General features: G+C 38.4%; 1 protein-coding gene across 15 annotated transcripts in view; it reads right to left on the bottom strand.

Moving 5' to 3' along the window:
- Window positions 1-24,813, bottom strand: part of DOCK10 (dedicator of cytokinesis 10) — a 151,967-nt gene that overhangs the window by 48,858 nt on the left and 78,296 nt on the right. For all 15 annotated transcript variants that reach the window (XM_048063031.2, XM_067002482.1, XM_067002483.1 and 12 more), the window contains exons 8-21: window positions 21,886-22,069; window positions 20,154-20,239; window positions 18,713-18,796; window positions 17,762-17,917; window positions 15,978-16,199; window positions 15,147-15,269; window positions 14,358-14,440; window positions 8,860-8,982; window positions 7,512-7,591; window positions 3,889-4,076; window positions 3,206-3,271; window positions 2,422-2,514; window positions 342-465; window positions 70-191 (exon numbers count right to left, since the gene is read on the bottom strand). In XM_048063031.2, coding sequence (XP_047918988.2) covers window positions 70-191; window positions 342-465; window positions 2,422-2,514; window positions 3,206-3,271; window positions 3,889-4,076; window positions 7,512-7,591; window positions 8,860-8,982; window positions 14,358-14,440; window positions 15,147-15,269; window positions 15,978-16,199; window positions 17,762-17,917; window positions 18,713-18,796; window positions 20,154-20,239; window positions 21,886-22,069 — 1,734 coding nt within the window. The remainder of the gene's footprint in view (window positions 1-69; window positions 192-341; window positions 466-2,421; window positions 2,515-3,205; window positions 3,272-3,888; window positions 4,077-7,511; window positions 7,592-8,859; window positions 8,983-14,357; window positions 14,441-15,146; window positions 15,270-15,977; window positions 16,200-17,761; window positions 17,918-18,712; window positions 18,797-20,153; window positions 20,240-21,885; window positions 22,070-24,813) is intronic.

The raw sequence follows: 24,813 nt of genomic DNA, 5'->3' as shown, positions 1-24,813 counted from the left end.
TCTGATCCCATGTAAAACACAAGTAAGTGCTCTGTGCCGTTTGAACAATATGAAAGTATGAATCAATACCTTGCCACTTGTAGGTTCTTGAAGGCTTAAGTAATTGGGAGGCAGACTGCTTGCTACTGGCACGTTGTGTTCCTGGGAAGCTAGCTGGGCATCTTTCAACAAAGGAAGCCACGCGTATCCCACTGTGCACAAGAACAAATCAATATGGCACTTTGGAAAACAAGTTCCTCAAGTTCAAAGGACGACAATAACATCCAGCCAGAAATTCTGAAATCCTTATTCGAATGTACATTATTTATATTTATTATTAAAAATAATTCTGCTACAGGTACCTGGTGTTTCCAGAGCCTCTTTCTTTTTGGCATTAGCTTTTGCATTTATGTCACAGGTGACATGATAAAATGAAAACAGAATGTGGTGTTTCTTATGGAGTTGAGTGGGAAGTTCAATTTTCACCTGAAATGTAAAATGTTACACCTCACTTTAGTTTAAATATCGATTAAACCAGGCATCAGAGATGGTCTAAATGAGTGACATCTCTCTCTACATAGAGGTCTAAGTACAGCCTGACTTTACTGGCAAATGTTTGTGTGGTGCTGTTGCTACCTTGGTAATAGATGTTCTCTTAAGGAAGTTGCTGAAGATGATTCTCTCTCATTTTTACTTTACCAGCTTCTTTTCTCTCTTTCTTGTGAATGAATATTTGCATTTATGATGAAAAAGCAGATGATGAAAAAGCACAGAATTAAAAAGTCGTAGACCCTGCTTACAAGTGATGACTAGCAGACATAAATAGCCATCATTGTTTTCTTATTTTCAGGACAAAGTCAAAACTAAAACAAAATCTCTGCTATTTTATTCAGGATCATTTCATAGCTGACATGAAAATCAACTTCTATTTAGGATTTCTGGTCAGTCTTAAATCTCATATCATGTCATCCACAAATCCCTATAGATATGGGCTGAGGTATTATTAACCTATTGGAATAAATATACAAAGTAATCAAAACACGTTACCATAGGAACTAATGCAAAAGACACTTTGCCCTTCTGAACTGTGATAATGCTTATCCATGCTGATCCTATGCTTAAAGTAAGGTTTAGAAATTGTTAGTAAATGCTTCCAGTGTTAAATCAGCTTATGGGTAAGAATCTAATGCCATAAATATAGATATGAAATGGACATACAGACATGGAGATAGAGAGAACTTTTTGGATAACATTCTACATTATTTTCAAAACTGCACTTGCTGTTTTCCTGACTAATACTAGGAACACTTAGGACAGGTGCATGCCTCTTCCAGCCAAATAATCTATTAAGATCTGAATTCAGGTCTTCATTTAAGCCGAAAGTAATTTGCCCACAGCAGATGGCTCATTAGCATCACATGAAGCACATTTGCAGATGTGTTAAAACCCCAAATTCTACCTTCAAAGGAGTAGGAGGAAAGTGGCTCAACACTTATGAAATCAATTTTGATGGTTGGACTTGATGATCTTAAGTTTTTTTTTTCCAACCTAAATGATTCTATGATGTTATGAAAACATAATGCTTTAAAAGTTCCACCTCAGCTCCTAAACACGAATCTTAAATTAATGTTTTGTATATAAGTTGCACTTTTATCTGCTGGTTTTTCTCTTGATATTTTATCAAAGAAAATTTTCATTTTTGGAAGTTTTTCCAAGATCAAGTGGTTTGGAAAATGCTGGCTAACTACTAGTTTTGTTTGCCAGCATTATCACTACCCAGAAGCCATAGTAGAAAATCTAGAAAAGACACATGGCATTAGCACACCATCAAACACACTGGTCAGTGAAAGGGTGAAGTTGAGTTCACTTGCAGAAAGCCTAGGAAATCGCAGTTGGTGTTGGTGAAATGTAAAAATGCATGGTCGAAAGATGTTCATCTAACATTTGGCAAAGGCCAATGTACGAACTCTATTCTAGAGCTGCAACCTCCAAAGCATGAGCTAAGCTACTTGCTGCAGCCTCTGCATATCACTGTATATTTTGTTCAGATCACTGAATCAACAAAAATGTCCCAATACAAATCTTGTATTTGCGAGACGGGTTTGTTCTGACACTTGCTTCCACCCTTCATCATGGTGTTTACTGTTTCCACTAAATTCAGAGATACATCTAGGTCCTTAAGGTCATCCAGACGTGTATTTTCGAGAGCTACACTACTTCTAATTAATTCTACAACATCTTAACTGTACTTAGAACATCTTATAAGAGGAAAGACTCACTGAGTTGATAAAAAAAAAAAAGTGAGAATGCAGGTAGATCTACGTAACATAATTCCATCCAGGTATACAAGAATGCGTAACAAGCATTCTTTACACATTTTTCTGTCTCATTGGCAAACACGTGATATTGGCAGACATTTAATGAGTAAAAAAGCAGACTGACCTCATCATAGAAATCAGGATTCTGGGAATGATGTAGCACAGCGGTGTAGGCTGCCGTTGTAAATAATGGTCCACCTGGCTTCCCATAAATGCACTGATAAAAGTAACATACTTTAATTACATTGTCAAATTTTGCTGATGATACTAGTCCTGGTATATCTAATATGCATGTGCATTGAAAACAATATCATGAAAGACTGATAATTACTTAAATATTCAAAGAAATATTTTAAGTGCTTTCAAATTATTTTTTTATTCACACTTCCAGGAAAAGTCCATTGATCCAGGAAAATTACCCTGAATTTACTAAACAATGCATTCCTTAGGCTTCTTTCTTGCTGTTACTGATTTCATAGTTTTCTGCAAAAAGTTTTACAAAAGCTATTTCATCTTTAACCAATTCAATATACAATGTAAGGCCCTTACTGATCTCTCAGTGTTGCAAAAGCTACAACTGTTAACAATCCCCTTGCTGGCACAGCCTAGTACAAAGGCCCTTGAATATTGAGTGATGACAGCTTTATTGGTGGGGAAACTACATAACAACAATAATACGTGATAGTCCATGGTCAGTAGCAGTTAAGAGTTATGTTTAAAGTTCTAATTTTCTGCCTCGTTCTTTTTTATGAAGCATCCTAAGCTCAGTGAGAAATCTGGGGTAAATGGTGAATTTTAGACCAATTAAGTTGCACTGTAAAAATGGTAAGTTTAATTGTTATAGGTTAGTGTAGTCTCCTTTCCTGGGTTTTATAAGAAATGTCAGAAACACTGTTCTCATGGCTCACCTTCAGTGGCTTCGCTCCTTCTTCATCAGAGCTTTTAAATTCAATGCACACTGTTATATTCCGTGCCTGAAAAATAGGAATATATTAAAGCTCAGATGAGAACTAGGATAGCCATAAAAATGCAGGCCAAATACGAGTAGCTTATTCTTTTCAAAATCTAAAATAAACGTAAATTTGGAACACTTTCTTGCCACTGTGCTATCACTAGAATTAATATTTCAATCAAGAAGTGGCTAAACACTAGCCAGGCCTCAAACCAACGGTGTAGAAGTGGATTATAGGGTGACCATCACTTACCTGCATTTTGTCTTTAATTAATCTTCACTCAGCATAAACATGCAATCAGTACTCAAATTTCATTTAAGCAAAACATTTTTTTCCAGAATCATTGCATCTGCATCAAGATTGTGAAAAAGCTATTCCCATGTTCTCTCTTTGATCTGGGGGTAGGACCTAGATGATCTTTAAGGTCCCTTCCCACCCGAGCCATTCTATGATTCACTGATAAAACTTGAAATTAATCCACACATTATTTCATTAAAATTGTACCAATGTTTTATGACTGCAAAAATTATGAAAAAAGTGATTTGCATTGCCCTTTTCCTCTGCTTCATTCCAATGAGACAGCTCATGTAATACATAACTATTCAATGTTGGCCTGAATTGGTCATCATATACTGTACCTTGCTGAAGTATTTTTGGCTGTCATACTTGAGGTGTTTTGGATATATGTATATTTGGTTCTTGTATACTCTGTAAGGCCGAGAATATTTTGTTGATTCCTGTACAAACTCCTCAACTTCCACTGTAGGTTGATGTTCCTTTATGTCATTAAACGGCTTGATTGGAATAAAAGATGAAGTTACACAGTCTTCAAAAGAACAGAAAAGAAAAACATCACTTATTCAGTTTCTTTACACACAAACTTGTCACATACTTAGTCTTACTACTAAGAATACAACACATTGAGATGGAACAGATCAAATCCTGCTCTAAGTTGCGTTCACATAGATCTGGAATTACAATCCTCAAATGGTTTATCTCACTGAAATTAAACAGTACAACACTAAAAACTTTTGACATACACAGTATTTGAAGATGCTTGACAGCATAACAGCACCACTGGCACTCTCAGTTTCAACAAAGTTAGTTATGAATGTGTGATGCTGTTTCTAATTGATTTTACTGCCCAATATCTCATTTAATCTTTTCTATCATCTAATGACATAGTAAACCAAATGAAGAAACAAGTATTGCAGAACTAGATTGAATACATGGTTCAGTTGGGATGACTGAAACCAGATCAAGAAACAGAAGGTGAAAATAAACATTATCACCCAGACAGCAGTCACAGGCAAAGATCACAGATTCTCCATATGTCTGGACCATTAAATTAGTGAGACATTTCATCAAAATTCTTTCCTTGAACCCTACAGTAACACACTGGAAAAAAAAAAACAACCAATTTGTTGGGAGGAAGTTGAAAGAAGATGGTTATTTCTCATATGTGATATTCTCAATTTTACTTCCTTCAAAACTAACACAAGAAGAAATTGCTGGTTTCAGGATTGCACAGGTCTTCGGCAGCTCAGACAGGCAAGGGGAGAAGTGTCTGTATCCTAGCTGGAGCAGGCTGGTTTGTTTTGTTTCAAACAGACATGAAAAACTTTCTTCCCAGCCCACTGCCCACTGAAACACGCACCTGCCCAATTCACTGGTACACCCAGCCAACAGACACAGCTCCTGAATTCAACTGGAAAGATCCATGAAAACTTTTGTTTTTCCCAAACAAAATTAGCAGCAGTGAAAGGGAACTGCTAAATTAAATCACTTGCACTTGTCAGCCAGAACTGACAGGGACCACTGATGGCTGTAAAGAACCCTTAGGAATGTTCTCCCTAGCTCCAGCAACAGGGCACAGCAAGTGATCTCACAAACTCCTCTGTTGGTCAGTGGGGCCACTTAGGGTCGCCTGTGAACCTCTGAGTGTTTGCTCTTCTGCTATGAAGTTTCCCAGTAGCTGGGGACTGCTCACTGGCCTTGGCCTACACAAAGCTAAGATCAAAGGCTAAACAGCTAACTACTGTCTGGGCAAGGCTCAGGCAACATATCTGAAAAGGATGTGTTATGTCTTCATTTTTAGCCAACTGCCCCTCAAATTAGATTTATAAGCATTCTGACTGTGTCTGGTTTTGAACATCATTAACCTCAGCTCTCATTAGAGAAATCCTGGGGCTGACACAAGGATTAGCATGCACATCTAAGGCCTGTCTGCAGAAATCTTGCTGCGTGCTCAACACACCGCGCTTCTCGCAGCCCATGGAAAATTCACGGGGAAATAGTGTTGAACCGAACACAAAAAGGGATGATATAGCAAGCAGGAAGCTTTTCAATACCAGCAGCTCAGATGCACTCTACAGGCTATCACTGCTCTTTTCAGAAGAGACAGCAACAACAGCAAGAAACTGCCTGGAAAAAAGCAAGCCTTACGGAGTCCGTTGTGAAGGTCAGGTCTCTGTCTGTGCCTCACATTTCACAGACACTTACGCAGAAGCAACAGCCCAGTTTGCTTCCAGCCACATTGGCTCTTGGCTGCAAGGCCATCTGCACCTCTCCATGATTGCCCTGCACACGACTGGAGCCTCCCACCTCTGGGTTTTAATGTGTGGTTTAGGTGGGGGGCAAAGCAGGGGCCGTAGCTGCTGCCCTGGTGCCAGCTCCAGAGTTTAGACAACAAGCAGGGACCAGGCAGCATAGGTGAAAGCTTCAGAAAGCTGTTTTCTCTCTTTCCCTTTGCTAGAGCTACACATTTTTTTCCCCTCTCGTGCAGCAGCAAAGTTAATAGTTGTCTATCAGCTTAAACACTGTCAGACAACATCTCCTGGTATATCCCCGTCTACAGCTCTTTGTAGCTATAGCAAATGAAGTCTTATAAAAGCAAAGATCTACTGCAGCTGTCTAATGCAAATTGATGGTAACGTGAAGCAGAGCAGTGTCGGTCCCCAGAGACACAATCATATAGCAACTTCTCAACAAGATCTGCAGCCAACTTCCTTTTCCTTAACTCTTCTTGGCAAAAAAAGATTTTAGCACTAGTTAAGCAAGACTTTGTTTTCAGGGGGAAGGGGGTGTTACAACAGAACTGCTTACTGCTGTTACAGGGGCTTCCTTCAGAGCTGACTGAAATCAAGAAGAGTTTTCACAGAGGTTTTAATAAATCCTACAGCATGTAACTCTTCTCTTACAGTTTTAAAATTATTTTGCAGCCTGACTCAGAGTAAGACAAAATCTTGTGGTGCCAAAGAAATCTGTAAGCTGCTACTGCTCAGAGTGAGGGAATTTTCACTGACTTTCCACACGTACTGGGCACCTTAGCAGCATATACCTTCTAAAACCAGACCTTCACTTGGCCACAGTGCACCGAGTCATGTAACAATACAAGGATCAAGCTGTTTTGGACCATTTTGCCTACTCTATCAATTTCTTTAAATTCCAAAAATAAAAATATCTTTTGAAATATTAGTGAAACTATTATTTAAATCTAATACCACATGAAGATGGTATAAAATATGTGATGATCACATATTTTAACATAAACTAATATAACTGCACAGAACATATTTTATCTACATCCCTGAGGAATCATCTCCATTTTGATACTGAGCAGTTGCTCTGCTTGTTCCTGAGCTAAACAAGAGGGCCTACGAACTTATCGACATCAGAATAAAAGTGACTTTTAAACTTAATTAACTCAGATAGTCCTGAGCTTTTTGCAGTTGTAGGTCACAGAATTGTAGCTGTTGAAACAAAAAATTAAAAAAGGATTCGATTAGGAGTACCCACACTAGTGTTTGTTGTATTCATGCCAGAATTGCCTCTGAGTGAAGCCCTCCATCTGCTCTGCATTCCTGAAACATGCTGATAATCACGTGCTGATTCTCAGAAGATATGTGCATCACAGTGCACATCAACACTGCCAGGATCTTAACCTCTGGCTACAGAAGCCCAGTCAGGTCTTTGGCCTAATCCCTTAGAGACCAAAAAGTGGTCCCTGCACTTTCATCACATGTGGAGACAACATGTTGAGCTCTGTATTGTATGTTTGGGCAGTTGCAGGAGGAAAAGAATGGTGCAATTAAATGAAAAAAAAAGAGATCAGGAACGTTCCCTTCCCAAACAAATGTAAACATTTTTCTACACAACGATGGACAATTCTACCAGAACTGTCTCATTACAACAGGCTATTAGAAAACCTATGACAATTTCTTATTTAATAATAATGATTAATTATATAGTGGAATCATACTTGGATGTTCCAAAGGAACACAATCAACTGCGATCTCCAAACTGCCAGGTATGGTCTGTATTTTGCTAATCTTCTCTGCTCTGCAATGACAGAAATGAAAACATTTTAGAAAATTAGAAGAGGGGAGATAAGACCCGAAATAGAAATTAAGCTGAAATGAAAACCAAACCCTGACTTAAGACATAAATCCTTATTAAATACTTTAACATACAACTATTAGCAGTTAGACTCAAAACAAATGCAACATCAGGGAAGAAACGTCTTTTCTTTCTTGGCTTTATTCTTTCTCATGCCTTCTCTTTGAGGCAATGCCACACTTATAGAAGAGGAAGAAACTGATGAAGTAATGATGAACCTTACAAGAATTAACTTACCCACTTTTTCTTTCTACAGTCTGAAACAAATGTTCTTTAAAAGGAATTGTGTGACCACTGAGACAAAAGGAACTCACAGCATCATGGCTTCTGCAAGTGTCATGCTGAAAAGGGAACAAGACATGCTCCTTGTGCCCAAGCAACTGGAGACATGCCAGACCTGTGATACTAAATTGCTTTTATCTAGATGTGTCAGACAGACAAAGCCAGCAGTGGCAGCTCTTATTCCAGTATCAAGAATGTCCATGAGGTTTAATGACTAGTAACAGTAATAGAAGAGATTCAGGGACTGATCCAATCCCTGTAATACTTGTTCAATCTTTTTATGATTTGATTTCATATAAATGGAATCGGAAAAAAATAATTACATTAATTTATTTCTAGGTGCATTTGGCGTAGAAGGCACAGGAAGAAATTCAAGGTTTAATTCTCATGTCACTCATCTGGTAAAAACAAAGTCTCTGCTCTAGAGTTAATCTGATTTACACCTGTATGAAAGAACATTCAGCCAAACAGCTATTCACTAATTTACATACTGTCAAGCATTTGGAGAAGTTTTTTCCTTCCAGTGTTCACTCTGTAGTTTGTCATGGAGACTCAAACAAACAAAAGCAAGGGTTAGAGAAACCATTAAAGAATGCTTTTTCATTTCCCTTTTTTTTTTTTTTTTTTTAAAGAGAGTGTTCTCTTGTTGGCTACTTTACCTGCATTTCCCCTGATAGAAGCTAATTTAAGGAACCACTATCTTTAGGTTACAATAAAATTTATTAACAAGCCAAATGACTTTCCAGTTTTCCTGGAATTTCTAACCTAAAGCAGTCTTTGGCAGATGTTGGACTAATGTGAAAAACACTAATTTAATATGGCTACTTTGGCACACTGTGCTAAATGATGAAAAGAGCTGTGAAAATTATTCTGTGCAGCTTTTTAAGGCTTTTATACCTTCTCAAACCAAATTAAAATCTGTTCCTTACCTTCTGTATTCTGCTATTAGCTTAATCAAATCTTCCATGGAAATCTTATTACTTTCTTGCCTGAATAAAGGTGAGAATCGTGAGTCTCTGTCAACATTTCCCTGATTATCTCTGAACACTGGTCTATAAAGAAAGAAAAATAGTATGTTTATAAACACTCACCCATATACATTTGAACATTTGAAATTGTCATGTAATGTTTTAATAATGATATGACCTGAACTCTCCCACAAATTCCAGGGCTGCCTGCAGAGCTTCACACAAGAAAGCTCTTCTGAGCTGTGTATTCGTAGATGCACAGAGAGTGTCAGCTTATCTGTAAGCACAGCCCCAGTCCTGCAAAGACTTAAGACTTCGTTTAATCTTACATTATGCAAAAAATCCCCATTCATCTTAGGTGTAGCACAACTGTTGACAGCTCAGAGTTTCAGCATTTTAATGCTAGAACAGATCATCATCAAGGTCAGCACCCACCCATCCCATTCTCCTTTTTTTCTGTAGCTCTCAGCTGACAAAGCTCAAGTATACAGAACCTATCTAGAACCCATTCTCTACTCCACCCCCTACTGATAATTTTAAATAATAGAAATTTTAGCAAGACATCAAATCCCAACCATTAGATCTCATCATGTAAAGAAGCATATGCTTTTGCAGAAACAGTGTAGAGACCTCTAATGAGTTTTCCTATGCATTAACTCTGTTCTGTGTCCTCCAGAAGCACGATACCAACTCACTGCAGCTTAACTTTCCTTCACAAAACTAGTTCGTGGAGCATCAACTACGTTTTTGGTGAACCAGCTACAAAGTGCCAAATGAGATGGAAAAAAAGGATATCCGTTTATATCTGGGAACAATAAGTATCAGCTGTTGTGTGCACAGAAAAACGTGCTCAGATATTTCCATCCCTGCTCATTGACACTTGCAGGATTTAATTAAGACATTCCAGTGCCCTGTGGATAGTCCCAAGGGTCACATGCACACTGGCTGGACTGGATAATGTAACAGCTATCCAAATTAATGAACCTTGGATTCAACTGTTGTATGCAAAAACATTGCTTAACAAAAGTAAAATGTTCTTGATGCTAAGTGCAGTTCTATGAATCATTTGGCCAGTCTTTCTTCTTTAATTTACTTCTCTGTTCCACTGCCAATGAGAAGAGGAATTGATGCCAGCACAAATTGTTGCCAGACGCAAAATAATGGAGTAAACTTTTGGAAGAGGATCCCAAGGATGAGTATAAATGCACCGTGTCCTAAATTAATTAACTGAGAGAAACACTATTATTTCATTTCTGTGTAACTAGAGAATAATCATCCCTCTTCTATCAGACTTTTGCCTCCAAGAGTTACAGGGAATAAGGTCCACACCAACATGCACTGACAAAAATCTTAAGTTATTAGGGAGAAAATGGACCCATTTTCTGGCAGCCACCACTTATTTCACAAATCGTATTAAACTGCTGTTGGAAAAAAGAAAAAAGACTTAATAATTATTACAGCGTTGGTGACATTATTATATTTTTTGGGCTCAGCATTGCTTCCTTCCTCTCCAAACAGAGTGGGCTAAACCATTCAGTAAGCGGTTTTGGCCATGCCACTGGGCTCTGCATGGGGATTGCTGAGCAAACCCAGCCTCTGCAGGATCCCATCAACTAAATCCAGTCCAGGCTAACCACTGCTCAGCACGTGGGGGTATGGAGGCACTTACCAAAACAGGGTTGGGGAAGTTCACAGTGCCAAAAGAACCGAGTCTGTGCTGGAAGTAGCTTACTCCAAGAGCTCTTGCTTCTACAGGTGCCATTTAAACATCCACTAAAAAGAAGCTAACTCTTACAAACAGGTATGCTTTGTGCGTTCAGGGAAGAGTTTGCTTTCTGCTAGCAAAACTATACAGTATCTCCATGCTCCTGGCCTCACTAAAGCTGAAGAATTGCCAGAGCAGCAAGTATTCTATGTTTTACACCTGCAGTTAAGTAACTGCACTGCCATGTTTCACTAGATCCTTTTAGGTTGCTGGGCACTGATGGAGCAAGAGAGCTCCTTCTCACAGTGCACACACCGAAGGCATCGTAGGGTGACAACTGACAAGTAAAACCGAAGGAAATGTAATAAAACACTTTACCAGTCCAGAAGTCCAATACTTATCTAATGTATTAATGATTCCTTACTGCCTGCTATTTATTTATTAGGTGGATTTCCATAAGAAAAATTTCACAGAACTAAAATCCTGAAGAAATTTGAAATATATTAATTCAGGGGAAAAGTAATTGACGGACTTCATTAAAGAAAACAAGATACTTATTCAGTATTTTAAATGTTTCTATGATTCTACTGTTCTGATATTGTTAGCCAATAGTCCACAATTACAACAATTCTTTAAATGCAGAAAACCTACACAGTACTCATCATTTAACACCGAAACATATTTTTAATAGTAGCTAACAATCTATGGAAAAATTGCTCACCCTCAGGGTTAGGGAAGCAGTGTGAGGTTTGTAGCTACTGTAAATGAGCACAGACTCACTAACTTCAGTGATGCCAACCTGCACCAGCTGAGAACCTAACCAGCAGCTGCGTACACCATTGAGGGATCCAAACACTAGGCTCTAAAACACGTTTATGAGGGTGGGGAAGGTTTGAAGGAAAAGCAGAGTGTAAAAACTAATCTCTGTGAGTGAAGTTTCCCAACGTCTACAGTATGTAGATCAGGCACACATTTGCAAACTTTGGCAGTTCTGGCAGGAATATGAGAAGGCAAGATGAATTTGACACCCTGTAATTCTGACATATAATGTAATTATACCTGAGAGCATACAGACACCAGAGCACACCAGCACCAGCAAGAAATCAGGGAGGAACCCTGAGTCATCCTTCTGAACGATGCTAACAAACTGAATGCCACAAAGATAATTAAGATTGTCAGTCACATGCACAATACTCAACTGCCAGATTTTGGCTCGCTAAATGTATACGTAAAAATCACATTGTGACCATCTGCTATTGCTTTAAAGAGGAAAATTTCCACAGCAAAACAGGAGTGTGGCTAATGCCAGAATGAACTAACTGGAAAACACATTTCCAAACCCACAGTTTTGCTATTTATCATAGCCAAACCAGTTTTTCCCTGTAGTATGATAGCATCCTGTGGAAATTTCTATTTTCAAGCTATGAAAATAGAAATAGATTTTATAGGGCCAAATTATACTTTGATTTTACCAAAGAGAGTCCTGAGTAATGTTAATACATAAACAGATATAAACGATGGCTGAATTTGACCCAATGAACTAAATAAGTTCCTTGTGCAACTCCACTGATACCAGCAAATTCACACACTTGGTGGACAGTGATTTTTAAATTATTTTATCTCACCACCATGATACGATTAATTATGAAAAGGTTTAAGAGCTGATAAGTACACCTGAGTATATTTTCTGTGGTCAATCCTACAGAGGGAAGGAAAGCTTTTTAATGTTAAGGGCGGTGAAGCACTGAGTTAGGATGCCATCCAGAAATACTGCCTGCTGGAGCTGAGGGATGTCCTCAGATCCCAGGTACATCCTCTGCTCACATGCACGCCACCTGCCTAATGCACACACAGTAAGTCTGCGAAACGTTGAATTGTTGTGCATTTGCTAGCACCACAAGCATGTATTCCCATTTATATTTGGGAAATCACAGCCAGAAATATTGGTTAGACAATCATATGATGTAAAGGTCTTTTCAGTCTTATTTTCTGAGGAAGATAACAGACTAACAGTGGAAGGCTGAGGAATACTCAGGCTCCCAGGTATCCAATACCCACTGTATTGAGGCATGCACACACACAAATAATGACTGAGTTAGAGGATGTATCACTAATGGTACAGCCACCACCAACAGTCAGCCAGGACAGAGTTAATAAAAAAGCCTCAAGTCAGTCTGGTGCCCAGCCTGCACCCCTTGCTGTCACACCATCCATTACATGCTAAAAGTAGCCCTGTCAAACCAAGAGACACCCATCAATATCATTTTGAACGGTCCTTTGGCTACACAGAACCAGTAAATATTAATGAACATCCCTGAGTTTGCTATGACAGATCAAAACACATTATCTGCCTTTCTCCTGAGCATGCACGTACTTTTCCTGTTCCTACTGGATATTGACAAAAATTTATGTCAATAAAAATAAATGACTCTTCAAACAGCCATACCTTGGTGCGTGCTTTCTCCTTTGCCATCTAGACATCATGTTCTAAAAACATAAGCTTTCACCTACACGTTTAGGGGCAGACCAAGCACTTCTGGTGCTCTGTACTTCCACACCAGAAGAACACAGCTCTCCCTAACGGGCACGGGCAATGCCGCAGCATGACATTTTCACCAACGCTCTTTTCCTTCTTCCCTCCTACAGTTTCAGGTAGCCCTCCACCAGGCCTGCCACTGTCAGAACAGACACCACAGAAGAAGGGGAATGCTTTCACTTGGCAATGGATAGCTTTCCTTTTTGTAGGGGACATAACATACTCTGTGCATGACAGGAAGAAGAGAGAGCTGTCACAGGGACACGCAGAGGGGCTCTGACAGAGATCTGTTACCGCAGGGTTGCAGCAAGCTGAGGCAATGACAGAAGACTGAAAAGGAAAAGACAGAGAGGAGGAAAGAGAAAAAAAAATACATGCAAATCTAAATGGATAATGAAAGGAAGAAAGCCATATATGGTTAGGGGAGTTGACTTGGTAGAAGGTGACCAAGAAGCATGTGAAAAAAAACTGAGGATGAGACCAGCAAGTGGCATTGAACAAACCATACAGTGACCCATGGGAAAGGAAGCAAATTATCCAGGAGAACAGAGGGAGAACGAAAATCAAATACTGCCACTGCAGTGACCAGCAATAAAACCCAACTGACCTTCCAGACAAGAAAGTAACAGGTCTCTATCACCTAGTAGCCACTAAAAATGCAAGAGGACCTAAAAAAGCATTCTCATTACCACCATCAAGGTGCTGTTTTGGGGGCACCATTAACCTCCAGATTCTTGGTTAGATTTTTCTGAAATACAACAAGCATCATTACTAGAACAGAGCTTCTGACTTGCACATCTGTATTTTAGGTGGTCATTACGTCTTTGTCTCAGACAGTAATTATCTTTGTAGGAAATTATTGTGAAAACTCTGATTTTGAAATCTTTTTTGGCAATTTTTAGCACCAAATCACCAGTGCAGCTCATGATAAGTTGATATTCCGTCAATCACCTCTGCTACTCTCTGGCAACTTTACTACTTACCTATAGAAAAGATTCCACCACAGTCACATTTAATGAGAAAGTAACCAACATTCATCTGTGTGAAAAATAGGGCAATGGAATAATAAAGCTGCAGGATCTTCTGGGGTCCTGCACCACACAGAAAGCTGTGCTTAGCTTGAGGCAGAAAAAGTGGAAAAGAAAAAAAGGAAAAACATCCAAAAGCGGAATAAGCTAAAAGATATTTCTACAGATTATAAGAAGAATTAATACATACCTCACTGACCAAGCAAATGGCATGCGGTATTTCCCCAGCTTGCTGCAGAACTGTTTATTTGATTTTAACACTTTCTGTGCACACTAAAAAAAAAAAAAAAAAAAAAAAGAGGAAAATATTAACTATTTCACCTAGTAATATCTATAGTAATATCTACAATGCAGCACAGAGTATGCCCAAGTACCACTCTGCTGAAGAGGCTGTATTGGCCCTAAAATAATTTAGCTTGATACTGTCCATGACAGAAAGTTCTGGGATGGACAGGAAAAGCATCACAGAACTGCTAACAAATTAAACCCCATCAGCATCCCTTCAGTTGGAACTGTATTAATTACAATTTTTATTCCAGTTTGCTGCAATATACCCAATGCAAATGCACTGCCTGTTCTCAGAGAAACACAGATAGGTGCCTACCCCAGTTATGCGAGTATACAAAAAGCACTAGCTTATAATTTCTAAAAGATTACTGAAACAGAATTTCACTTTGCTGGGACATAATTTACAAAGGAATGCACCATGAATTGATTTATATGCTGCAGTCAAAATGGTATTTTTTTCATTCTGTGTAATTGGGTGAGAACATCTGTCATACTGTATTGGTTACTGCACGTAAGGATTTTATCTTACCAAAGTTAATGAAGTTTGGACATTTGCTTTCTTAGGGGTGGGCCTCATGTGAGCATGCCCTGTTCAGCAACCACAAACTGGTGAGATTTACAAGCAGAATTTGCAATGTCTTCAGCTTCCAATAGGCTGACAAAGAAGGAACTCATGTTCCTGTAACATTACCTTAAAAGAATCAGGATTCTTAATGTACGGTTCAGCACTGCTGGCAATGTTTCCTGTGAGCACCTTCTCTATTTTTGCTACTAATACAATCTCAGAGTGAGGATTACTTATGGAGAAAAGAGCCTATGAATGAAAAAGAGAGCAGTTAAAAGGTACATAGGGATACTGGAGAAATTAAATACTACCAGTGCTCTTTGCTGATGGAAATGCCATCAAAACAAATTCAGAAAAAAAATTACAGAGGATGTATCTCTACACTCCCAAGACAGCCAGATGGAAACTAAAATTTTCATGTTAGTACTGCAGTAAGCTTGTGCACACAAAGCATCTTGCAAAGATCCTCTAGTCAAGAAACATACGACCATGTTAGCATCACCTAACCTAACTGTTCCTCTGGTACAATGCTTAAACACTGGTCTAAATCAACCACACCTCAGGGGAATGACTGGGAAGAAAAAATGTAATGTAAAGGGAATAGGGGGGATGAGGTTTACAGTAACAGCAAGAATGTGGGAGTACTTTGATATTAATACAGAGGATAGATAAGACTAAGTTACAATTTTGTTTGGCTGGTTTAGGAGATGTCAGAGAAAGAACCCAAAGAATGCGGGAAACATGGGTGGTTTCTCAAAATGACAGACACTAATTTTTTTTGAGTTTTGATTGTAAATATTGTGTAGTTATACAAGCACCACTGATACACACACACACACACACAAAAAATATTGAAAAAATAAACCACCCCTAGTAGAGAAATTCTCTGATGAAAATGAATACTACTGCTGAACTATGATGCGAGTCACTAAGTCATGCAAGTCAGACATGGAATACCTGTTTTGGATACTTCAGCCATTCTTCTGGGAACCCTTTGACTTTTGGTTCTTCCATCTCATTTGAATCTATATTTTCAACAGTGCCATTTTCTAATGAAAATGAAGAACCTGAAATCATCTGTCTAACAAGAGTATGGTTCAAATCCACATGAAAATCAGCAGAGATCTTCCTGCCATCCCTGACGTCATACAGTGCCACACTCACAAAGAAAGGCTCTACCTGGAAAAAAACAACACCAGAAATAAAACATAGTACTAACTGAGAGTGAGAGGCTAAACTCCATCTTTTATTAGGCCCACGCAGCTAGAAAAAAAAGAAAGCAAACAAAGATTGTTTACCAATTATGAGATTAATTGAAACCCCTGTCCCCTACCTTTGGCAACAATTTTTCCAACTTCCAAGGGCTTTTAGAGGTAGTGTGTTGACACCGAGCCAGAACGAATGGCAGCTAACACAGAAACTTGCAGAAAAAGAACACGAATGTATCTGTCACAGATAACAACTATAGTAAGAAAGGGAACCCAGAGAAACTTCAAAGAATTATTTTAATGTAGATTCGCAATCATTATAAATGAAGGGATAGTGAGGTGGGCTTTCCAGGGATCATAAGAAATGTGACACAAAAATGATGACAAATGTAAGGAGATGAAAAATGTTTACTGGTAGAAACACAAACGCGTGGGTGTATTATTCAGTGGGAAACACATGTTCCATTTTGCTAGGAATCCGAGAGCATTCAAATAGCTCTGACAGTACCCACTTGTTCTATCCCATAGTAACAAGGAATTAAATCCTATGACTGCAAATAACCTCTACAGAGCCTTCACAGTTCTGATGAAACACATCAGTCAGGATAAGAGCGACCAACTCATGATGACAATTTCTGAGCTGTCTGGAAATCAGAATCTTAAAATTCTGGAGATAATGAACAACGCATCAGCAGGTACAATATTCTATGCTTTTGCAGACTCTGTAACGAATTATTGCATGCCCTTAGTACAGTTATCATGACTTCATTTAAACAGCTATTCCAGTCTGCCAAAAAAGTATTGATTACATCATGCTGAATATGCACTCACTGTAGAGGTCATCTGCAAATGAAAATAAGTAAAAAAAATAAAAACAATAATCAAAGCCTCATATGTAATGCACGAAAGTTGAGTTACCAGGACACTAATTTCTCAGAACTTTTCTGCTTTAAGGGAGAACTAACTAATGGAACTAGCTATGGATTGACAGCTACAACTTGCTTTTCCCTGCCCTTTTTTCTTAAAGTAAAAATAAGAAAAAAAATCTGTTTTGTTCTCTTTTTTGCTGGTCCTTTTTTACCAGATGAAGCATCCAGTCCTTTCTGTTTTGCCTTCTCATCAGTAATTTCATCTGACTGGTCCCCAGTCTCTCTGAAGAGCAACAACAACAAAAAAATGCACAATCAACCAGCAACTGATATTCAGTTGCCTCCTTACAGTACTGGCAGCTTAAACTTGTTCTTATAGCAATTGTTAAGGATCGTCAAAGGTCTTAACATTTTTAATTCCACATTCAACTGTAGCTAAAAGTCTGCAATCTAAATCAGCTTCAAAATGTTTACTGTAAGGTTCCCTCAGCTTCACCACTCATTTCAAAGAGATGGGCAGAGCGGGAGGAGTGAATACAGTAATGTGAGCATGTTAGTTTTCCTTTTACATCCTATTACCAGAAGTAATATGTGCACAGGAAGCCTTCTCTGGAGTGGTGGTGAGGGTGGGGGGGAGGAGGAGGAAAAAACAAACAAAGCTTACATTGGTTGAAGGATCATTTTCATTTTCAGTAACACAGGCCTGGAGATTCAAACTGAGGGACTTGCAAGTTATCAGGATCCTCTTTGCAGGTTTTTCTTCAAATGGCTTGATTGCTGAGTTGGTCCCTGGAAACTCCTTTTTCTGAGGATTCAACAACTGAAATAAGTTGGGTGATTAGTTATATATGGAAAAAGCATGATAATCCCAAACTACGTAAATTTTTTGAGGCGTTTACTATCGCTACAGTTGATTTGACCAAAGATTTGGAAGAATTTTCAACTAAAATAAAATTTCCAATTAAATCACCAGCAAATGTACATTCAGTGCAAGCAGTAACATTCCTTGAATTATGAATTCTAATGCTGAATGATAAGCAAGCTGAGGATAAGAAAGGAAAAGCAATCTGCGCTTCCTACATTTACAGATGAACTTTTCATGTACATAGACTTTTATACCTCCAATTGTACCTCCCACTGCTTTTTGCAACTATTCACATTTCATAGTCAAATTCAGCGCAATAAATAACAACGAAAGCACTGTTCTTACAACATTCCCCATACAAGAAAAGGTTCTGTTCTTGTAATATTTTCACTCTGTTTTAATGATTCAAATTTCAGCTAGATTGGACAAGATGACCTCCAAAAGTCCCTTCCAACTGCAACCATTTTGTGTGCAGATATGGGCAGAGTCTGTACATAAACCTCTGCAGAGCAGAGACAGCACTTTTTTCCCCACTCATTTTGAAGCTGAAAACAAATGTCGCTTCCACTCTACTTTTCTCTTACATCTAAGACTCCTGCGTATACAAGTGAGATCAGCACAGGGTGGAAGTCTCAGGCATACTCAGCTGCTTGCTGAATTCCCAACCACTTTGGTGGCTTCACTAACCCAGTTAAATCAGCACCTGTATTTAAAAACTTTTAAGAACTTGAAAAAAATCTTTTCACTCACTGCTATATCAGGATCCAAGGAGAAAAGATTTAGTCGCTCCGTATTTCGAGAGGCTTTCACTGTTTCTTCTGTTTCTGTGATGTACTGTTGTGACAGATAATAAATTAATTTTCTGCACAAGAACAGAAATCCATAGAGTTGTTAAATCTCTAAATGAATGATTCATGTTTCACTCGTAATAACACTCCTCATTTCTGCAGTAGATATCCCAAAGCACCTTCAAACATTCTTTGAAGGTTATATGCTTGTGAAGCAGGATTTTCAGTCCACAATATACTTTGAACGAACCCAAAATAGGAGCAATTATGAAGTTCATATATGTTACCACAGAATCCATTGTGAAAGATGTCAGAATAGTGGCTCAAGATGTACACAAGATGTACCTGCCATGGACTAGGGATCACAGATCACTGCTGCAGCCAGGCATATGGAGCAAGGGGGAAGAACAGGAATTAACCATATAAAGAGCAATATAAGCATAGTACAACTTGCAGAACATCTATTTTAGCCTTGAGGGCCACCAGTGGTCAGGTCTAGCAGTTATCAGTTTGATATACCTGCATTAACTAAACCATTTCCAGTAAAGAAAACATCTATCTACAGACAAGATCAGATACCACTGCTGTCTGTACACATGAACTCAATTACGTTTTATCTTTGATGTTGTTGCTGTTTTAATTGTGTGACCACTTCATAAATATGAATACAACCTAAAGTGAAGTGTAGACCAAATTCTGTTCTCATTTGCATACACAGTTTTTGGTTCATATCTCTGGGATTTACATCCTCAGAGAGGATTTTGCTGTGTATATAGACAGTATACTGTCGCTACTGCTACAGCGGGTAGCTGCCCAACAGATTACAAACAGATCACATGTTCCTTTAAGAAAAGCAGTGACGTATTTCCAACCTAGCTTTTCATCATGAAATTTCTTAGCACCTTCTACAATTATCTCATCCACATGAAGTAGTTTATGAATTCTGGAGGACAAAATATCTCCCCTGATACTACATGTATCTTTCAATGAAATTAGTGAAGGTTATGAGCAGTTGACAGCTCATTTCCTTGAAGTACTGCAAGTCACACAGGAAATCTTGGATGTCTGATGGCCAAAGTCTGCTGAAATACAGGTTAAAAAAGTAAATATTTCACATATAACTGCAGGGATAAGACCCTTACTGACTTCACCGGTATAAATCAAACCCCTCTAGTGAGTATCTTTTTTCTTACACCCAGTGGAGCTTTCTTCATTTATACAAAGCCACCAACTTTTCAGAAAGAAAATTATTCCCACCATTTATCATGGCTCTAACACTCAAAATGGGTCGTATGGTATTTTTAAACCTTTCGAAATATTATTGATCATCTATTAGTAAGCATATTTAAGACCTAGGTAGCACTTTCCACTCCACTTGTAAAGAAAAACATAATATCCATTACTTTTGCAAAGTCTGGGTGCAACGTGTTCTCTGAAGAGTCGGTCTCTTCTTGAGAGCAATCATCATTCACCAAGGCTTCTGCAGGGTCTTGAAAAAGGGGGGTGGGGGAAGAAAAAAAGCAAATTTTTTTATTACACTTGCTCTTTCCACTGGGTTTTAAAAATCTATCCCCAACCTACTAGTGCTTTTTCTTCCCTTTAGTATCATCAGGCTATCAAATGAAAGAGATACTAAAGTAACCTCTGTTTTGAACCTCATCCCCCAGTGGTGTTTGCTATAACTTAGTGGGTATTTAACCAAGATGCCTGACTCTACTTAGTGAAGTGTCTGGCACATCCATCCATGACAAATATTTGTGCCCACAATAGAAACACCTTCCTTTGCTCTCCCAGTCCCTCCTGATGCAACACAGAGAATTTATGCCAGCCCAAAGATTTTGGACACATGGTGAACAGAGTTTTCAGCGTAGTCAGTGAGGCAGATTGGACCCACTCTTTGGGAAGGGAAGTGATGTAGTCTGGACTCTACAAGCTGAAAATCTATGTATCCAGAGAAGAACACTACACAGCAAACCTTTTATTTGGCTCTTGCACTCTCTCACTGGGGACCACTCTGCTTTCAGTAGGTAATTCAGCCCAATGTGAAGTAAGTCATTACAGCCATTTAGGACTCTTCTGCCAAGAAAGCATCATGCCTTTTGACAAGTTAACTCCATAGCACATTCCTGTTGCTTGTTATCAGGGCTTTTACCAGTAAAGACTTCTGTTTTCTGTTAGCCTTATGTCTTTGACCTCTTATGCACATTTTTCTTTCTGTTTCATTAATATCCCTTATGGGTGGGATTTTCAAAAGTAATTCTCTGATTCTGACGTGCAAGTCTCTTGTGCTTCCAAATCATAAGAACATCTTTGGCTATATGAAGAGTATCCTGTCCCTCCAAAATTAGAATTTATTATAAGCATCAGGGTAAAGACTTCAATTAGCTCTGAACTTCCCCAAGATTCAGATGCATGTGGGTTCAAAGCTTAGATTCAGTTCAGAGTACGAGCAGTTCAAATCTGTGTTAAGGTTTCAAGTGCTTTCAGTCTTAGAATTTTAGTTGGGGTTCATCCAAACCGAACATGGATTTATTACGTGAAAGGATGAGTTACTGCCTCATAAAGAGTACAGTATAACTGAGCATCTAATTCTTTGTTCCACAGTGAAAGGGTATTCATATGCAAACTCACAAAAGCAAGAAATGAAAAGTCAATAAGCTTCCAAGGAAAGAGCAATATACCACAGCTGGGATTTTTTTGTTTTTAATTATTATTAGCTCCAGATGTTTAAAGAAAACAAAATGCTGGAAAAAGAACTTCTCCCGGGCAGAAAACTCTTTAAAACTTTCAGACTCCCAAGATGGTAAAACATAAAGTACCAGCAAGATCATCGACAGAGAAGACTATTCTTGAAAAAGAGCTGTATAAGCAAAGCAGAGCCATGTTGTTCCTGCTGACTTTATGGGGAGCAGCTTACCTCCCTCCCACAGCCTTTTGAAAATGATCTGTGGGTAGTTAGCTGACATTGTTCAGGGATTGCCAAAAGACTGGTGCTGCTTCATTAGAAATCAATAGGTACTAATGGATTAGAATCCATTAGAGACTAAGGCAGTTAAAATGATTCAATAGTGATATCTGAAGGTTCATTTCTTTTGCATTTGATTTAAAAAACAATGCAAGATTATTTACTCTTACCAAGTTTCAGATCAGTGAGGTCTGCACTTTTCCTCTCCTGAATGGTCCCCTCTGGATTTATTTGCAGGATTTTGTTGAGAGTGAAAATCCAGTCATCCATATCCTGCTCGTTTTCAGCTGCCAGCACAAAGTATGTGAGGTCATTCATTTTCAGCTCAAAGGCGTGTTTCCTAAGCCTGTTATTCTGTTGGAACAGAAGGAAAAGAAAAATAAACACCATAACTATAAAAAGGTACCAAAAAAAGGTATCCATAAGATGGACTTCTATACAACTATGCCTCAATAAATAAATAAATAAATAAAGCAAAATTAACTGGCTTTAAAGAAAATTCAAGTACTGTGATATTAACAAACATTTACATCAATTTAGTTTTAATCTGTGTATCTAAAACCCATTTAGTAGGGAGTACCTCCTAAATGGAATAGGAAGAGACCTCTGATGGGGAAAGGACAGCATTGCTACGTGACTCAAAGTCGCCTACACAAAACCCTTCTAAAGCCAAGTCTCCTATAAGTTACCAGAGCACCAGACACTCAAAAAGATATTGAGTATAATTTTATTATTTTTGTATTTTTCTGAAAGAGCTTTTGGATATTATCAGTTAAACTTGGAATAGAAAGTAAACGGTAAATCTCTCCAGAAGATTTAAATAGGATGAAATCTTCCACAGGAAAATATTCCCATGGGTGCTTCCGTTAGGCACTGACACTTTAAGGCATTAAAATGATTTTACAAACAGCTATGGCATTTTCAACAATTCCTTGCAGGAGGCCAAAGGTGAAAATACTGTTGTCCGGACATTGCAATTCTATCCTTGTCAAGTATAGAATAAGAATCAATGCCCATTGTATTGGCAACAGATTTATTCTGTTCTGTATCACCAGATTGTACCTGCTGTAGACGGTTAATCCATCATTTTCTGTCACGAGAATTTACAGGCGCTTAGTTACTGAAATAGCGCAATAAAATTAAATGGTGCAATTTTCCAATATAATATCCTTCATTCCTCAAATTTATCAAATCAGTGAGGCTTCTATCTCTTAGTCTTATCGAGACAGCTGCATCAATTGTCTCTCCCCCTTGTTTAAATCTGAAACAAGCACTGATATGTCCTCCTCCCAGTACATAATCTAATTTTCACAACTACTGTCTATGAACATCAGTGCCACTATTTTACATTCAATATTGCAGAAAATTGCCATCATCTACGATTAGGGCATTACTGACACATCTAACCTTGAAGTGACACAGATGAAAACCGATTCATCCAGCCCATAACTGGACATTTCACTTATTTCACTTAGTTTTAGTTTTTCTTAATTCACAGTCTTAAATAAAACAATGGTGCCCTGTAGTTCTACATACCGTAACTACTTCTCAATACACACAACTGCAGTCCTGTATCAACAAGTTACTAAGAACACCTCCTGAGCCAGCTGGTGAGATCATAGCGGTATCTTCCTTTGTGTACGAGGAACAGAGGCAAAATCTGAGGCTGATGAGCAGTGAAGGAGAACACTGGATACTGAGAATAAAGTTCCATGAACACACTTTTTTTCCAGTGGCAGAGATGATTCAGAAGATTCCTGCCCAACCTGTTGTTAATCACTTGCTCCAGTCCTTATATTACACCTCATGACCCAGCTCAGGAATCAGGAAGACTAAATTTTTGGAGTTACTTGGGTCAATGGAATCAGTCAAATCTGGGCTTTTCAAGCCGACTCAGGAGTATATGTACATGCACGCGTGTGCTATTTTTTAATTCTGCTACTGAAAATTCTCTTGGTAAGAAATCATTTTCCCTCATGCACTTTATTGAGGTAACTATTTTCTTTCAGGTATATAAATTTTAGTGCAGCCTACACAGGGAGAGAATAGGGTTGGGTTTTGCAGCAATTCATTCTTGGGTGTCTGATACTGTTTTTGATCACAGTGAAATCACTCTAATCTTCTGCTCACTGCAATTACCTCAAATTAATATAAACAATAACTAAACTTTTACTGAAATCGATTTTTGCTAATAAATCACAAGGGCTCGAACAAAAATTGGACGTGGAAGAAAACTATGCCAAAAATCCTAGTCCAGTGCCCATTCAAAACTTTTAAAATAACTTCATCTGTATAAGGGGATCACGTATATGAATTTATGCACAATCCATAAAGAAAAACGCTACTTTTCAATTTATCTTCAGAAAGTGTACAAAGAGCATTGTGATGAATGCACTTCTTGTCTGAATTATGTACTTCCCCTTGCAGACATGGCCAAGATCTTTAAATCAGGTACTGTAACACTATCAGACATTATCTAAGAGAGCAATACATCTTGCATGCTGAATCTTAAGAACATTAGGGCAGGAAAACTTCAATATCCACTTTTCCATCTGCACTTCAGACTTCTGGCAAGCAGATGAGATCTACAGCAAAGTCTTTGTTTCAAATCTAAAGCCAACTATTTTTCTTTCCTCATCAGCTAAAGGGGGTTGGGGATTGAGGTGGGGAAACGTCATTTCTCATTTTTCTTCTCTGTAAGTCCTTCCATATGGAGTGTGGACCTTGAGGTTGACTTGTAATCTTCAACACTTAATTTCAAGTTTAAAATTTCTTCCAGAAGGAAACAATACAAGATTCAATAAGAAACTACGGATGAGCTATAAATGAAACATCTGGCTAAGTTTAATGCCTGCAGGGTCATTCTTTCAAAATAACAGAAGTGTTTTGAAGGTGTTTTGCATTTCATCTGGAGATGGTTTCTCCAGGACGCTTACTGCAGTCTAGGTACTCAACCTATATCAAACAGGAGCTCAAAGTCATTCTTGTTGAGTTGAATGATTTATAGCGGTGTAAAACTCATAAAATCAGAGATTTCACATCATAGTTCCTCCAAACCTTCAGATTTATCCATCTCTTTTCCAGATTCTATGTTTACG

This window comes from Anser cygnoides, chromosome 9, assembly GCF_040182565.1.
Source record: "Anser cygnoides isolate HZ-2024a breed goose chromosome 9, Taihu_goose_T2T_genome, whole genome shotgun sequence".
NCBI classification, from domain to species: Eukaryota; Metazoa; Chordata; class Aves; order Anseriformes; family Anatidae; genus Anser; species Anser cygnoides.
The sequence above is the reverse complement of the archived record's forward strand: the minus strand, read 5'-3'. Positions and strand labels throughout refer to the sequence as shown.